General features: G+C 44.1%; 1 protein-coding gene across 1 annotated transcript in view; it reads left to right on the top strand.

Annotated features, from left to right (window-relative positions):
* Window positions 1-13,948, top strand: part of CUNH1orf87 (chromosome unknown C1orf87 homolog) — a 23,436-nt gene extending 9,488 nt beyond the window's left edge. Inside the window, exons 7-11 of the mRNA XM_019531532.1 lie at window positions 338-435; window positions 2,470-2,540; window positions 10,130-10,173; window positions 11,263-11,461; window positions 13,306-13,948. Of these exons, the coding sequence (XP_019387077.1) occupies window positions 338-435; window positions 2,470-2,540; window positions 10,130-10,173; window positions 11,263-11,461; window positions 13,306-13,466 (573 nt within the window). The 3' untranslated portion in view covers window positions 13,467-13,948. The remainder of the gene's footprint in view (window positions 1-337; window positions 436-2,469; window positions 2,541-10,129; window positions 10,174-11,262; window positions 11,462-13,305) is intronic.
* Window positions 13,949-17,465: the final 3,517 nt, after the last annotated feature.

Raw genomic sequence — 17,465 nt, 5'->3', positions numbered from 1 at the left:
CCATTTAGTTGCAGTCCTACTTTTGGTTAAAAAATGGAACATTTCCAGCTGGTATTATTCATACAGTGTCACTCGATTCTGCGTTGAGTTTGCATTCAGAATTCTCCCTGGAGGTCAGCAGAGTTTTGCTGTGCAGTGTTTGAAGTCATCCTCCTAAGACATGGATCAGCCAGTGGCGCACCGCACACAAGCATAAAACATTTTGTTAGCATGTTTTAGGATGCTTTTCTGTGACACTTTTGCACAGGAGTTGGTATGTCTGATATTAACCTGATTCATAGTAAATCATAAATCACTTGGTTAATACCAGCTTTCAATGGACATCTTATATTTCCAGGTTGAGATGATTTGCCAGAAGCATGGATTAGTACTAGCTCCTTTGTTGCTGGAAGCTTTGTTCAAGAAACACGAGTTGTGCACAGGAGGCAGAGTACAGTGAGTGTTTAATACCATCCTCACTTGATACGTCTTTCTAGCGTATCCTTAAAGTTGCACTAGACATGAGTCCCTTCCATCACTCTGCTCTTAGGTGTGTCATAGAGACCGGCAATTACAGTGGCAGGTCCAGAACCTGTGATTTCATAGATTTCACAGATTTTCAGGACCCTAAATGCCCATCTTTGGTTCCAGGAGGGCGGTGAGTGAAAGCTCTGGGGCACAATCGTGCTGTGTCCAAGGGTGAGATGAAAGACCATTCACTGTTTGATTCTCCACCCTACTTTCCTAGCAGCTGGAAACAGGATAGGCCCTTTGCTTTCAAGGCTGGATCCTGCAGAACACTGAGAGCCCTGTACACCTAAGGGATAATACGTGAACGCTGCGTGCCCTCGGAGGCTGGGGGGGCACGGCGACCACCCGCAGGCAGCGGCGGTGTTGGCAGCAGGGTCATGGCAGCAGCAAGCAGGGAGCTCCAGCAGGCAGCTGTGATGATGTCAGCGGGGGGCCAAGCGGGGAGCTCCTGCAGGCCATCTGCAGATGGCAGCGGCAGCCAGTGGCAATCGGGGACTGCCTGCAGATGCCACTGGCAGTTGGTGGCAAAGTGGGGTGGCAAGTGGTGACTGCCCGCAGTCACCGCCAGCAGCATCGGTGGTGCTTTTTGCAGGGGGTACACCACCAAACTCAGGGGGTGCACGTGTACCCGTGTGCACCCCCTACACGTTGCCAGTGGGATAATAGAGAGTCAGTGAAAGCTCACATGGCCTCATCTGGGAGCTGTTCAGCACCACACACCAGTAGACCTTACATCTCCCCTGATAGTTCTTTGACTGTTTAATGCCAGTGGCATGATACTGGATCAGATGGACCACTGGCTTGATCCAGTTAACAAGTCCCATGCTCCTGCACCTGCAGTTTAGGCCTGAACTTGTCTTCAGAGGAGTCTTAATGCAGGGCTGTGTTGGTGACTGTCCTAGTACAGATGTATCATAGCTTGCTTCATATGCTAGACAGTTACCTATGTGTAGTGCAGTGAAGGACACAGTAATGCCACTGACCTTCAGTGAGGAATTACATTTGAAAGGGATCAACTGTTCCACTCACTTACCATCTTTGGCTAAAGCCTTGTCTGTTAAATTAAACCCATTTCGTTAAAGACTTTAGATGCCGCTTGCCCATATGCAGAATTACATCTTTAAAGATTAAAAAATCCAATATAAACAAAATAAATCTAGGGAGCTGCATGCATGAATCATTATTTTAGTACATATTGTCCTCTCTAATCTGCAGTCCAATTGTGAAGCCATTTGCAATGCTGCTTCTTAGTAATTAGCAGGAATCAAGCTCTGAGCCACTTTCTGATTAAATGTGCTTAAAATCAATAAAACATCATGAGTGATTATAGTCACGTGAACTTTTCCCTGTTGAACAAAGCAGAATAAGTTATGTCCTCTCTTTAACTTGTCAAAAAGAAAATTGGGGGCTGGAAGGAGGAGGAACATCTGGTATTGCTACACATCTCCTTCCTTTATTCCTTTTAAGGGCCTTCCTCCCAGTCTTTTGCAGAAGTGGAGGGGAGTCAGGTTATTTTCTGGAGCCTGCAAGAGTGGAAAGGAACTCTGGAAAAGTCCCATACAGGGTTGCTAAGTGATGTGCGGAGAGCTCCATGTAAAATTGATCTTCTTCAACTTTAAGGACAATCTTAAAGTTGCACATTGCACTGGCAAATATGGGGGCAACCCCTTTTGAAAGCATTGTCTCAAGCACATGTGTATAGTTTGTTACATGATTTATTGAATGCGTTGGAATGCATTAGGCTTTATTCATGCTATTATTTATCTTGCTCTGATGTATATTTATAATGTCATTCTTCTTTTCAAAAGTATTTTTGCACATTTATTTCTAAGTTTTAACTATATCTCTGGCTTCATTTCCGTAGCGTCAATGCGCTAAACTGGTTTTGGGTTTTTTTGTGGGGAGGGGAGGAGGAGGTAGAAACTGGAAATATTTAATTTCAAAATGTTTTCCATGCAGATGGAGGAAGCTTGTGGAGTTACTCAAGGAAGCTCACTCAGATATGGCCTCTAATTTGCCTCTTCCTGCAGGTAAGTTAAGGGGTTGTCAGTGTAAATCACATCTATGAGATATAATAAGCGGCCTGAAAACAGTCTATTACCAGACTAGCGGTTCCTGAAATGTCTTGTTTCTGTGTAGCAAGCTGTCTTCTAGCCTGTGCCCTGCTGTTGGTAATGCCATCCTCCCAAGGGACCATGCTGAGCACTTTTTCTTTCAAAATGAAAAGGTCTTACAAATCTGGAAACAAAAAAGAAGAAAGTTCATCAAACATTTGTCTCAATCCTAATTAGCAGAACAGTGTATATTTTCCAAAGGCAAGTGGTGCATCATAATTCCCCACAGCTGGATTCATGCAGTCGACTCAGGATGTTCACTGCTTGTAATTGGAAAGCCAATCCCCTCTCTCTCTCAGTAGCAGGTAAAGTGCACCTGTTTCACTGTACTTTACCTTTTTCTCCTTTTAATGGGCTTTTCTATCACTGCTGTTGTAAAGTGTGATACTTACAGGGGGGAAAAATCATGCAGATGTATAGGGCAAATAGTGTAAGCGAATGCAGCTGCAATGCTGAGGCATAGCAAGCAAGTTGAACACCCAGGGCAAGGGGGGATGGGTTGGTTTGGCGGGGAAGCTCCATTCAACTTGCCTCCCTTCTTTCTCAGCCCCCCATATATATTATATGGTACAGCACTGCATTGTACTGCTCCTGTAGCCAAAAGGCAGCATGAGGCTTCCTTCACAGCTGTACAGCCCTCTCCCCTATCAAGAGCCTTTGTCGCAGCCGGTAAAATTCTGTACTACCCATGTTGGGTCACAACAGCTGGTACCTAGGCTCCACACAACAACATGTATCTAGGGGCAGGAGATACCATTCCACTTGCCACACTTGGCCCCTTACACTCCTGGGTGTGGTGCTGCACTGCCCAGTTTCTGTGGCCCAGCATAGGCAGTGTGGCATTTCCCCTGCCATGGCAAAGACCCCTGGTGAGGGGGCAGGATCCTGGCACCCTCCCCTAGTCAGCCCCTGGGATGGGTGCCCCTCTTGCCCTGCCCTAGTTATCCCCCCAGCTGCAATGTCTCTCAATTGATGCCAACTGAGGATCTGCTTCTGTTAGGTTCAGGAGACTTATCTTAGGAACGCATTGACCTGGAGGATGCAAAGATGGTGCTGGACCTGAAGTTTCATTGCCTTGTACCTTATTGATACCAGTGCAAAGTGGGCACCGCAGGCTACCAAAGCAGAGTGATTGGTATCAGCCCAAATAATGATGGGAGACTTGTTAGATGGCAAAGTGCTATGCAACCGCATTGATGTCAGTGAGGGGGTGTTGATACTCAGTGCCCTGAAAGATAAGGGTCATAGTTACCCTAGGTGTATCGATGCAGATACAGTCCAGGCATTAATCAAAGTTCTTCTGCTTGGGTGGGTTTAATTTGCTTTGCCACATGTCCGACCTAGCTCTGTGTTGTAGCAGAGGAGCCCATATTGGAAAGCTTTAACATGGTCTTCTTGTTTCAGTTGTCCAGGCTGTTTGGCTACCAGCAGGAATTTATCTCCCATCATCTCTTCCTGTGTTTATTGACAAGTGGCAGTTTTTCTACAGTTTTTCTTTATCGTGCGGTGTGATCAGCCAGGCTGAGATGACACGCATTCTGCTTGTGTCTGCTGCTTGTTTAACAGTCTACAGAAAGCTGATAAAGGCCAGATGTATCAAAAAAGATTTCCCCTCCAAGGCCTAATTCTGGACTTTGATGCATTCATGAAGCATTCCTTAAAATGCAGGGCACCGTCTGGAGTGCACCAGATCAGGAAATGACTAGATGGGAGTTTTATATGGTTTAACTTCCATGCCTAGGGATAGAAAGGAGTAGTACAGAAGGAACAATAAACTAAAAGGGTGATGTAGGTTAATGTAGCCCTCCTCCCACACTTGTATTAGCTAGTTGCTTTTCCTTATAAAACCTCTTTTTTCTAGTCTCTTGCTTAGACTCCCTAGGAGTCAGTAGGTCAAATTCAAACCCAAATCCAAAGGGGTTGTGTAAAATGGTGGCGGTTACCCCTGGAAATGGGCTTGACTTGGAGGTAGTTTGTCTTGGAGTAACTTAGGCTGAGCAGGTTAGAGGAAGATGTAAATCCCTCTAGCTTAGCCTCTTTTAGCCTTACGTGGACTCGCTTCTGAGTGTTGACCTTGTAAGCCAGAGGCAGTTCATTACCCCATTCTTGGCTGTCAGCAGGGCTCAGCATTCCTGAGGCATGTTTTATGTGCACATATTATCCACAAGAGCATTTACGTACATAGATGATCATAGCACTTGATTACTTTTCCATCATAATTAATTTCCTTAGGTTTTACCCCCCCAACCTTTTATCTTAATGTTTTGTCCTACTGCCCTGTTCCGATTTGGTTCAGAAACTCCAAGCCCAGCAGTTGCTTTTGTTTTGTAGAGAAAAAAATGTGTATTTATAAAGTCAAAGCTTCCAGTTTTAAAAGGGGCTAGTGATTTTTGGTGCCTCTGTTTTTGGATGCTTTATGCAAGACCTAAAAGGGGCTGGGGCGCTGCAAAAATGTTTCTGCTCCTGTGCTAATACTTGTTAAGGGTCTTTTCAGTAAATCACTTTTTCCATTGTCAACTAACTGTGGGGAAAATCTTTGAAATTACAAATTTGAAATGAAACGTGACTGCTTAGAGCAGTAGTTTTCAGCATTTTTTAGACTTGAGGCATCCCTTGGTGGGTCGTGACACCCTTCAGAAAATTCCAGCTCTTGGTTGTCACTTTTCTTTTTATTTACGAATATAGAGAAAAGTAATAGAGCAGGTTTTTCTGTTGCAAGACCACAAAAAAACAACAGCAAGTCGGAATGTTTCTGATTCCTCATTGAAATCTCTGGGTTTATCATGTGAATTACATTTGCACGCCTAACAGTGATGGCATCCTGCAGCTCCCTGGAGAGTATCTCAAGGCATCTGAGGGTGCCGTGGCACCCAGTTGAGAATATTCTTTCACAGAATTAAGTAGACAAAGAGAGAAATGAATTTTGCTACGTTCCTTCTCAGATTTAGTCAGTTCAGCTGTTACCTATAGCTATGAAACATGCAGTATTTTAAACAGAAAGATGATTTTTGAAAGTGTCTCCTTCCCTTTAAACAGACATTTCAAAATTAACTCCTCAAAAATTGTTTCGTTCACAGTACGGGGACTGATTTTCAGCTCCTCCAAGTGACATAGATAATTTAACGGAAAACAATTGAGTTCAAAGTCACATTTCCACAAAAAATGTTACGTTGACTCTTAATTATAGTGTAAAATATTCTGTATATGGTAATACCTCCGTATCTAAGGTACAGATCCCAAGCAAAAGTGAAAGGGGACATTTGCTTTCATATGGAACCGGATTCAAAGGAGGACTTGCATGCCTCAAAGTTAGGCACCGCAAGGACCAGCTTTTAGGTGCCTGAATCCCAGAGTTAGACCCATGAGCTGCCTGTGTAGTGCATGGGCAGAAGAATTTGATTGCCCTAGAACGGGCAATGGAAAAACCCTGAACACTATGCTGGGAGCCACTTGAAGTAGGAAATGTTCAGTACAGAGGTGTTTCTTAGCTCCCTGCCCTCTCCAGAAGTTAGGAATCAAATTATCTGCAGAGATCTGTAAAGAAACCACCTCTCTGTTCTGGTTCCCTGCTTATTAAGTTCTAGACGTTTGTGAATCAAAAAACAATTTTTCACCAAAAAGAAGAAAGCACATTTTAAGAAAATAATGTCATTGTCAAATATTGGTGTACTGACTGAACTGTAAGGCTCAAATATTCTTGAGTTGCATTTTTCCCCCCAAAATTTCAAGCATTAAGCTATTTTGAAAAATTCTGAGTGCTATACACAAAAATGACTTTGAAGAAGCCAAATTTCAGATCAACCCGAATTAAGTTTTAAAAAATGGTTTATTGTGGTAGTAATAAGAAATCAGTGGTTTATTGTGGTAGTAAGAAATCAGTGTGACCTAAATAATGTGATAAAAATATGATGCAAAACAGGCACTGGTTGCTAATGTCTCATTTTCAGTTTTTTCCTGGGCATGTCTACAGGTCTTTATAGAGATTGCCCCAACCTGGAAGTTCCTATTTCCATATGGTTATATGAAACATAAATGCTCTCATTAAAAAGGCTCGTTAATATCCTAAAAGCAGCTTTTATGTAATAATTCCATAATAATATATGACTCTGGATATAAACATACTATATAAAATAATGTATGAATAGGAATGCAGATTTGGATAATCAAAAAGCTGTTATGTTTGTAACCACGGTTTTCAGTTAAATGACAAGCAATTGCAAAATTTGGATTTAGATCAGAGTTCAGACTTGGAACATCCTTAAAGTTTCAAATGTGCAACTGGGATCCAGAATTTTGATACGGGCCGCAATTTTAATAATTACTGTGTGCGGTCATATGGAGGCAGCTGGGTTTTGAGGGCTACTTTTTTTTTGCTTCTGATTTTTCAAAGCTGAAACAAAAGCTGGATTGTGAGCTGTTGACGTGGACATCACACTAATTTAATTATCTTCAGGAAGCATTCTTAGGTATTGAATATTCACTTGATGGCCAAACTGTAAGTTCAGCCAATCATTATTGTAGCACTGGAGCATGTTCAGGATTCTCAGTTTGGACTTAAACCTCTGACCATCTGGCTGGAGGCAAACCAGCTGTCTCTTGAGCTACAAACACCCTTCATCCCTAATGATAACTTCTCTTTGCTGCCATTAAATATTTATACTTCAATCTACACTAATTTAGGCACAGGAATATAATCAACAAAAAGAAGGATATTAAGCTGAAATCAAAAGGAAATCAATTAGAGTGGTTAGCTAAACCATGCATCAAGGTTTGAATTTCCAGCTGTAATGGGTTAACTTTGAATGTGTAGGGCTGGATTATGCCTGTTAGGTGCTGAATACCTTGCAGAATGGCCAAAGCAATCAGGATGCATGGTACAGTTGATATCTTTGATTAGACCAAGTAGATTTTTGCAGAAGTGTTTGCAGAAGTCTAGTTGGTCTAATGAAAGCTATCACCTCTACCATGAGCCCTGATTACTTTAACCCAGGGGCGGGCAGTTATTTTGAGAGGAGGGCCACTTACTGAGTTTTGGCAAACCATAGAGGGCTGCATGACAGGCAGCAAGGAGCAGATAAATACTAATTTTCTAAAATTTTTAGAGGTTTCACGGACCAGATAGAATGTCCTGGTGGGCCGCATCTGGCCTCCTGACTGCATTTTGCCCACCCCTGCTTTAGCCTCTAGACCAGCATGGCTACAACCTGGATTCCTTGCAGAATGGAAGTGTTTTACTTACTGGTGATGGGTGTGGAAAGCATCAGGGAACATGCCTATCACACCATTTCTTGACAGGGTGAAGTATGTATACTCCCTTTTGCACTTGGCCAGCCCAAGAAACGTGGACATATGTGAACTAAACCCAAAAAACAAAATGGGAACATGGAGCCTTGTAGGTTTTTTGCTTGTTCTGTGGGAAAGTGGGTAACCAAAAAGCCATTGGCAACCATCTAGTGATCGCTACCAAGCTACCACAGCAATGAGTAGTGGGGAGCACCACTAGGCTGAGCAAAACTGAGCCCTCAGGTGTATGTATATCAGTGGGGCTTCACGTGGGGGTACATTCATCAAGGGCAGGACTTTTGCCAGAAGGTTTTAAAACCATTTTCCATTACCTGTTGTGTCCCTGCATAATCTTGGATTTCAAGATATACCGATAAAACTAAACTGACGGCCAAGTCAACAAATGGAGCCACAGAACCAACAGGCACAAAAGACTGCCCTAAGTCAGGGCCGTCAGTCCTCGGGGGTCACTGCGCCTCCATGGAGACTGTTCCGAATGAGAGATCAGGTCAGTTGACCCATGGAGAAGGGCAGGGAAAAGTAGGAAAAAGAAATGGTTTGACATTAAAAGTAATGTTAAGACATCCTCCACCTCCTTTGAAAATTGAAACATTATCTATTACCCTAGCACAAGTGAGAGTGATTCCTTTGTATGAGATCAAGTCAATGCAGACATCCATGAGTATAACTGGCAGCAGAATCTGGCTTGGGAGATGATAGGGGTCTCTTGCATCCTAAAGTGTAGCAGGTGCTGTTTGGAAAATGGTGCTTACATAGCCCAGCTGGCAGCCACAGCTGAGATCCACATAAGAGAGATCTTCTAAGTCAGCTGCTGCGTCTGGTCCCATTTCCATGGAAACAGAAGCTGGCTGATGAAAATGAGGTACAGGTGTTGCCATTAAGAGGTCAGTGTTTTCCAACAGTTACCACACCACGGTAACTGCAATGCCTTAGGTAATCCTTTTTATTTATGTCACATCGCAGGGTCCTAGGGGCAGCCGTGATCTCCCCTAGCACCCCATACCGTGCCAAGTTCGTGTTAAAGCACCCTCGTTCTCGCCCACCATGTCTTGATCTTTTATATGTATAAGGGAGGCTGCCTTTTGTCCCCTTGGACACGGTGCTCTGTTGTATCCTGGCCCCTATTCTGTATTGTGTGACCCGGTGCACCCCAGCCTTATGGGCTATGTGTGGCTCCAACCGCCCCTGTACCACGCCCCAAGCCTCGCAGATATCCTGGAAGTTGTTTGGTCTGTCTGGCTCTGCACCCTGTCTGGCACTTGGGCTCTCCATGGCCCTTGTCTCGCAACCGCGTCCTCTGGCACTCATCAGTCGCTGCTCCCTTTGCCCTGGGGCCTCTTCACACAGCCTGGGTTTATATATAGGTCAGGCCCTGCCCCTTCCAGTCAGCTGATTCACCGGTTCCCCAGGCAACCCACAGCTGTGCTTTTTTATTACTACTGTGGCTGCCCTGGTAACCAGCACCTGAGCTCCTTGCTCGGGCCCTCTGCCTAGCTGTTTCCACCCTAAGAAGTAGGGCACCTGCGTGCTCTGCGATACATCTCCCCTCTTCATAGGAGCACGGCACCTGCGTGCTCTGCGACAATTTACTATAGGTGATGTTCAAATACTGCTGTGCGGTACTTTTGGCAATGGGTGCCATGTTGTACCATTGGCCCCTCAGAGGTTTCCTGGAGCACAACTTCCAGTCCATCCACACTAGAATTAGGTCTATATTGGACTGTGTATGAACCCTGCTCTCTATTTCTGCTCGTAAGGTCCTGGCTTTTTCATGATTTCCTTTAAATGGGTTCACCAGCATACTGGGTGTTACAACTAGCCAAGAAATGCTGTTTTTCCCTAGCAGGCCAAACAGGAGCTTCCCTTCTAAACCCCATTGGAAAATCAGAATATCAGAAAATCCCTGAATGAAAAACAACACACTGCTTCAAATCAGATAGGGCCAAATGAAAAATGCTTGGCCCTTCCCATAAAAATGAAAGAGTGCAGCATGTTTTGTTTTTCTTGGAAGATACTTAAAAATAAATTGTAAAGATACTGTGTTTCCCCATAATAGCTCACTTCTGCTGGAGGTTTCTTCCTGACCTGGTCCACTGACATCAGTGAACATTGGGTCAGGCTGGTAGCTCCAAAACTCAAGTGTTGTGCTGTTTTATGGCATGTATGGTTGCAAGAAATGCTTATGATTCTTTCCAATTTAGGTGAAATCAAAGAAGAAACCTGTGATGGTCTGGCTACGCATCCGGTATGTTCAACAGAATGCATACAATCAAATAGCCCAGGGATGGCCATCCTGTGGCACAAGTAGCACAGGAGCCTGTTGTGTGTGGCACACAATAGGTGTGGGAGGGGACAGGCAGCACAGCGGCAGATATGCAGGAAGCAGAAGGAAGAGCAGGAGATTGGGCAGGGAGAACAGAGTACTGAACAGAAAGCAGAGCAGGCAGGGAAAGGGGATCAGAATGGCAGGTCTAGGGTGGGGTGAGGTTTAATTTGTGGCATGCTCGCCCAAAAGGTTGGACTGCACTGAAATAGCCGATAAGGAGTTTGGTGGAGATGTTACTGTTCTGTTATATAGCTATCTCTACAGGGCAGAGGTGATGACCTCATTTGGTCATTTTTAAACTAATGAACAACATATGACTATCTAGTCAACTGGCAGGGACAAATACTGCAACCATTGAAGTCATTTCATGTTCTACCAGTCGCTTCCATGCCCTAAAGCCTAGTCTAACAAGGTATCTAAATGCTCTCAGAACAGCAGAGATTTCCTATGAATGAAGAAGGATGACTACGCCCAAAAGTCTGCCAAGACCTTTTTTCCAACTACTCAGTTGATCTAATAAAAAAGATCACATCTACTCAAAGAACCTAGCCTGCCTAATATGAGCATATTGGTTTTATTGGGTTCAAGAGAATCACTTCCAAGCTTAAAAGTTATGTTAATCACTGGATTGGGGTCCTTTTATCTTAATAAAGAAGGCCATACCCAAATGTTTTCCTTTTTTTCTCTTTTACATTTTATATTACCTTTTTTTTTTAATTTGGGGAAATGTTTGACTTTCTTGTTGGGTCTCCTGGCTGGGGTTCCTAAGTACAACTGCAATAAAGTTTTTGCCTGTATTTTGTTATGTAGGATGATGTTACTGCACCTCCATGAATCCATATATAATTTCAAATCAGCTGTCCTCAGGCAGGGGGTTGGACTACATGATCTCTCAAGGTCCCTTCCAGGCCTACTTCCTCTATGATTCTTTATGGACTACTGTATTGTCTTTCTAAAAAGCTATGGCACTTACTCTTTTATTACACTTTTCATTCATTTTCTTTGCAGGAAAAAACAAAAGGCCACAAAATTCCAGCTTCTGAGACCTGGATTAAAAATGACAGCTCTACCGAAGGAAAAGAAAAACAAGTAGCACAGTCCTCCTTTGGTCTGGCTGGCTCCAGTGATTCTGAAGAGCAAGACACTTGGATAGACCGGTTCAGAAAACTGGAGAGAGCTCTTTATTTGTGTGACATAAAAAACACAGGTAACTTTTTAAAGTAAGGCCTACAGCTCTTACTCAATGGGCTACTTGCATGAGTAAGGGCATGAGGCTCAGATCTATCAAATAAGAGTAATTAATTGTCTATTTTACGAAGTCAGACAAATTTCTAGTTCCTCAGCCAAGGGATTCCATGAACTCCATTACCTGAAGAAGTTGCATAATGGCTTTGTAGGAGAAGTATAGGCCTGTAGGTCAGGACGTGTGGATTCTGTCCCAAACTCTGCTGTGAACTTCTTGAAAGTATATGAATCACTTAAATTTCATTGCAACTCATTTTCCTTGTATGTACAATGGAAATGATTATACGTGGGTTCTCCTTCTCTCCCCCCCATACCTCCCTCCCTCCCCCTCTCTAGCCCTGGGTCTTCCTCTGGGTGCAGGTAGGGATGTCCCACACCAGCCTAGGGGTCCAGGGGCACCTTGGATGCCACAGGGGGCCCAGGCCCCTGGGCCACGAGGAACTGGAGCTTCCCTGCATACAACCTGCATGTGGAAGGGGGATGCAACTGCACTGCCCCCTAAATCTGCCCCTTCAGGGATGCACCCAGATCCAGTAGGGTTCAGTGCTGCAGAAATGCTATTGAATAAGTACATCTAAAGAAAACAACAACTGCTAATACCAGTAAGGGCAGAAGAGGGGCTCTGAGTTAGTGTTTTGAGAACGGGCCATATTCTGCTCTTGGATGTGGCTCCTTTTAGCTGCATAATCCTGCCTTCTTGCAGTCAGCTTAATGCCTTTATGTGTATCCCCTGTGAGTTCCCAGTTTGAGTGAGGGCTCCAGAATTGAATGGAAGGTGAACTGGGCCCAGCAGGAAGACAGGTTCAGGAGTTGTGTTGCCAGCAGGCAAAAGGGGTACCCAGAACTTGCTTTAGAAAAAAATCCCAATGTATCCAAACTGCCAACCCCTCAGATATGCTTCCATCCTCCTACAACAGCATTACCTCCTAGCTTAACGTGAAACTAATAATTAGCCAGCCTCCAAGCTGTTACATATCTGGGGCTAATCAGTGTCCTGAAGATTAACTACACATATTTTCCAGGCAAGTGTTTCATAGCAGAGAATGAACATAACTACACACCTGTCTTTCTTCTTTGGCCTCACAAACATGCATGTGATGAAGAGGGAGAATTTCACTGAGGGAGGATGGTTGGGCCCAAATAAGACAGTAGGGCAGGCAAAGCACATTTCCTTTTTGGTAATCCATCTGTAAGGATGTATTCGCCGGTTATTTTTTCACTGTAGATATCAACTCTTTCCACCCAGGGAGTGTCTGTTGAATCTTTACCCATTTTTGTGTGTTGCCCGATCATCTCCAAAACATATTCTGTCCCAGTAGTGACAATCTATGAGAGCTTTATGTAGTTTCCTCACTTTGACCTGATTTAAGATGAGGTTGAATCAAAAGTCCTGATGTTCAGGCTCATTTCCTGTAGAGTTGATCTGTTTGGATTTCATAAATTTAATCTGGGGTTGTTCAACCTCTGGCCTGTGGGCTAGATCCAGCCCCCCGCACTGTTTTCCTGGCCTGCAGAGTCCTCCATGGATCTCTGGGGAGTCCTGAGGGCTGTGGCTGCACACTAGATTGGGCGTGCAGGGTGGCATGGGGCTCAGTCCTGGTGTATGGGGGCCTGGCAGGGTGATGTGGGACCCGCAGCACCCAATCCTAGCTGGGCAGGGGTGGTGCAGGACTGCAGGACCCAGCCCTGGTGTATTGATCCATATACCAATAAGAAAAATGATGAATTGAAGGGACTGATTTTTGTTGAAGGGGTTCAGTTCATCTGTAGAAGGAATTAATCTTTTTTTTTTCTTTTTTAACTTAGGCATGCTGGAAAAGGAAAAAGCAAGGCGCCTGATCCACAACTATAACCTCATCTATGATCTTGCTCTGAGTCCCTTGAAAATTGATCAGGCCTTACGAAATTTCCGTTCTGGAGAAAATATGCCACTGCAGCCGGTGCTGCAGTATTTAAAGGAGTTATAACAAGAAGCACTTATAATACGGCTTTCATTAGTTCAGTTCTCCCCCACTGACTATAAAATGTGGGTGATGTGCTAGCTGCCCAGCAGAATTATTAATAATCCCCTGTTCTGGAAAAGACTTGATGCAAAATTGGTGACAGCTGTTTCTTTCACCTGAGTGAAGCTGTATTAAAGCTGCTTTGTTTGAAATTAAGCCAGGTAGCCACATAGAATCACGGTTTTCCTCCTGATACTTAAAGATCAGCTCAGTCTTCACAACTGGGAGGCAGGTGCAGTTGTGAATTGCAGACACCCCACAGCCTGAGTATATTAGTGGCCGGGAGTGTGACAAGTCTGCCCATTATAAATATAACAGCATTTGCGTGAGAGACTAAGTTTGAATTTTAAACACCATGAAAGCATTCAGTAGATGTTCAAATCTGGGCCACATCTCTATTAATTATAGTGCTCATCAGACTTAATGAAGACTCAGTTGTCAGATGATTTCAATGGGGTTGTTACTGCTCTTAACATCCATCAGTTTGAATGACTCAGCTGGTTGTAATGGGATCCCCCCCAGCAAAAATCAGGCGTCTCTCTAAAACCTGTATAATTTTTGTAGCAATGAAACTTTGTCAGTACCCTCACCACAGGTCGTTTGTGAAGGCCCAAAAATGATTGTCTTCAGCTTTAGGATGAGGGAAAATAACCCCGAACTGTGACCTGCAGCCTGTTTCTAGGATCCCATCTCTTCCTGTGTATGTAGATTTACTCCAAGGGCATAGGCCTTGATTTAGGAAAACCCTTAAGCAGTGGTAAATGTTATAATAACTAAATAGTAACATGGAAGCTAATTTGAAAATGAGCCTGAGCTAAGCCTTACAATGTTGAATGAAGAATACTGGAAAACCTTTAATGTTCTGGGTCTTGGAGCCGCCTCTAAAATCTAGAGTAGCTGAAGGGGGGCAGTGGAGTTAAACCTCTGTAAACCAGATGTGAGATAAGCCATTGCTAAGTCAGGTGTAGGTTTATCCCATGCAGCTTGTTCTTTGCCTCAGTCTTGATTTAGATTATTTAGACGAGAGGTCTTCAGCTACTGAGAAATTAAAGCTCAGCTCATAGGTGATCTCATCATTAAACACTTTCTCTGGACCCTACCTCCATTTCTCTTGATTAGTGTCATCATATTGCTCCTTGTTACTAAAGGGCCCAGACGCCACTTTGCCGAACGTCATCTCCCTATGGGGTGTTCATACCTGCCTCATCCTTATGTCCATTTGTCATGTTTCTCTCTTTATTTTTTGCCCACCCTCTGTGTATTTGCTACTTCTAACATTTGCTCATTAGTCAGTCCCTCCAAGACCATTAATCACAGTGAATTCCAAATCCAGAGACCCCTGTTATATCATTCCTTGTGACAACTGACATGCAGTAATTAGGCAACTGAACATAGAAATAATGAATCTGAAGCTCCTGCAGAACTTGTTGCTCTGCTTTATATACCTCAGGGGCCAGCTTCTCTGCAGCTTGTACAAAGCAGCGAGCAGTAAGTTGTACCAACCAGTTGCTCTCACCTCCAGCTGCTGCCAATGAGTTTGTATGTTATCTATGCAAAGCCTGATGGAAATGCAGTCTAGCCAGGCGTTTCATCCCTGTTAGGACTAGGGTTATGCCCAGCCACATTGCCTTTTTTCCAGTTGCCCTTTCCTACCTGGGTTGTAAAGTAAATGATGTATAGTGCAGGTATCCAGTCTATACATTCACACCTGTCCCTTCAAGAGACACACGGGCATTTAGCACATAGCAATGGGAAAGTGAATGACTTTGCTCCTCTTCTCTTATTTCCATTCACTGCTATAAAGACCAGTTGAATTCCCATTGAGGTCACTACTGCTCGTCTCATCCTTTGGATGCAGCCCATGTCACATTGTAGAGAGCTTCTCTTTACCATGATGCTTCCTGGTGCCATCTCTTTACTTCATTTTAGGAAAAACGTGAAGATTTTTAAGTGAGGTCGCAAATGAAAATAAATGTTGTTCAGGTAATTATTGAACTGCCATGCATACCCTGAAGTGCCTGGACAAATGGAGAGGCTCTTTCATACCAACTGCTAATGTTTGTATGTTCTATTCTTTTCAACTGGCTTGTGCACTCTTCCTAGCCTTTCCGACACAAGGCCCTATACTGTAATCCTAACTCTTCTCTGTGGATCCCAAAGCATTTCTCAAGAATCACTTTTCTCACCACTAAAATGCTGCAGAGCGAAACATAAGCAGAGTTGGCACGAACAGTGTGCATGCAACTTATACGTGATCTTTGGGGGGGGGCCACTTCGGGAGTCTGGGCACATTCAGGAGGGAGCAAGGCAGCCCCGTGCCACCAAGCCACCCCTCTGGGGCAGTCTGATGCCTGCCCTCACCAGTTCCCAGCTACAAGGGAGGGCCGAAAAATGTCATTTTTGCCTGGAATGAAAAATCCTCACTCCAGTACTGAACATACATAGCTGTTTAGCAGTATCTAACACCCGTACAGAGAAGCTAGTACATTTATGTTCTCATGCTTTAAGGGCAGCACCATACCTAGACTCCAGGTGGCCCCAGGTGAACTTTTAGTATCGGGCACCCCTTTGCTAGAAATAATGATACTAATAATAATAATTATCATTTTTGGGCCCCCTTTCTGTTCAGGCCCTGGGCAGGTGCCCAGTTCGCCCATGCCTGTGTCTGGCCCTGTTCAGGGGGTAAGCCACCTGTTGATTAATGGGAATTAGGAAGAAATGTCCTTTGTGGGCCACAACTTATTTTTTCAGGACTTCTGTACCTTCCTCAGTAGCTTTGGCCATGCTCAGGACAAGATACTACTTAGATGGCCACTGGTCTGATTCGTGATAGCACTTTCTCTTTCCTATATGAGAAATGAAGAATCCAGTGTGGGGAAGATAAGTTGTCGGGGCTCTTTGGAATGCAGTTCATAGATGCTCAGGTTGGAAAGGACCTCAACAGATCATTGAGTCCGACCCCCTGCCTAGGCAGGAAAGAGTGCTGGGGTCAGATGACCCCGGCCAGATGCCTATCCAGCCTTCTCTTAAAGATACCCAAGGTAGGGGAGAGCACCACCATTACTTGCAGGATTTTCTGGATCCATGTTTTTCCCATAGACAAATGTAGCTTATTTTTTTGTCTACTGGCAGCCAGATTCCTTACAACTGGAAAGAGGTTCGATGAGAAAAAGGCCAGAGACAAAGCTAATATAACTTCAAGTTGGAATGTTGTAGCCCCAAGGGTCAAGGAAATATGGAAGAAGCAAGGGGTTTTTGGGGTATCTTTGACTGGACCAACTGAATACAAGAACACTAGAATTTCCTCCAATGTTCTCACCACCAATACAAGGGCTTCAAAAATGCACATGAATTTATCTTACCAGTATCCCAGGGAGATGCACTGCTCCTAAGGTTCCCATTTTACAGCTGGGGAAAGTGAAACTCAAAATTAACAATGACCTCGTAATTTTCAGTGCTCAACTTGACCCACCTAACCCCAGGCTACTTGCCACTTATTTTCAAAGGAAATGTTTTTAAAGTCAAAGAAAAATACCTCTTTAAGTGATCTGAACATGATGCAGTGTCATGAGTACTGCCAGTGACCCCAGGTTCCCTTGTGTCTGTGTGGACACTCAGGAAAAGAGGAAAGCATAGTTAGGGCCCGCTGAAAAACTTCCTGTATGTAGCTTGCCCTGCTTCACTTAGGAACTCTAGCAGAGGTGAGGAGTAGCATCCTCAAGGACAGCAGTCACCTGCCTTAATCATGTGATCATCTTTTCTCTTACTGTAAGTCCCTGACTCTCACTATGCCTCTTCCAATTTGACTGCAACGTAAGAAGCTGCTTCTTGCCTTCCTGAGCTAAAATGACCCAATTCTCCTTGTAGTTATTCCAACGTTACCCTACTGTAACCACACAGACAGCTGATTTGCACCACAATCATACCCCCCAGGTTCATATCCAACTCCCAGTGAAGTCAATC

This window comes from Crocodylus porosus, unplaced genomic scaffold, assembly GCF_001723895.1.
Source record: "Crocodylus porosus isolate Cpor-Errol unplaced genomic scaffold, CroPor_comp1, whole genome shotgun sequence".
NCBI lineage: Eukaryota > Metazoa > Chordata > Crocodylia > Crocodylidae > Crocodylus > Crocodylus porosus.
Note: the sequence above shows the minus strand (reverse complement) of the source record. Positions and strands in the feature narration are given on the sequence as shown.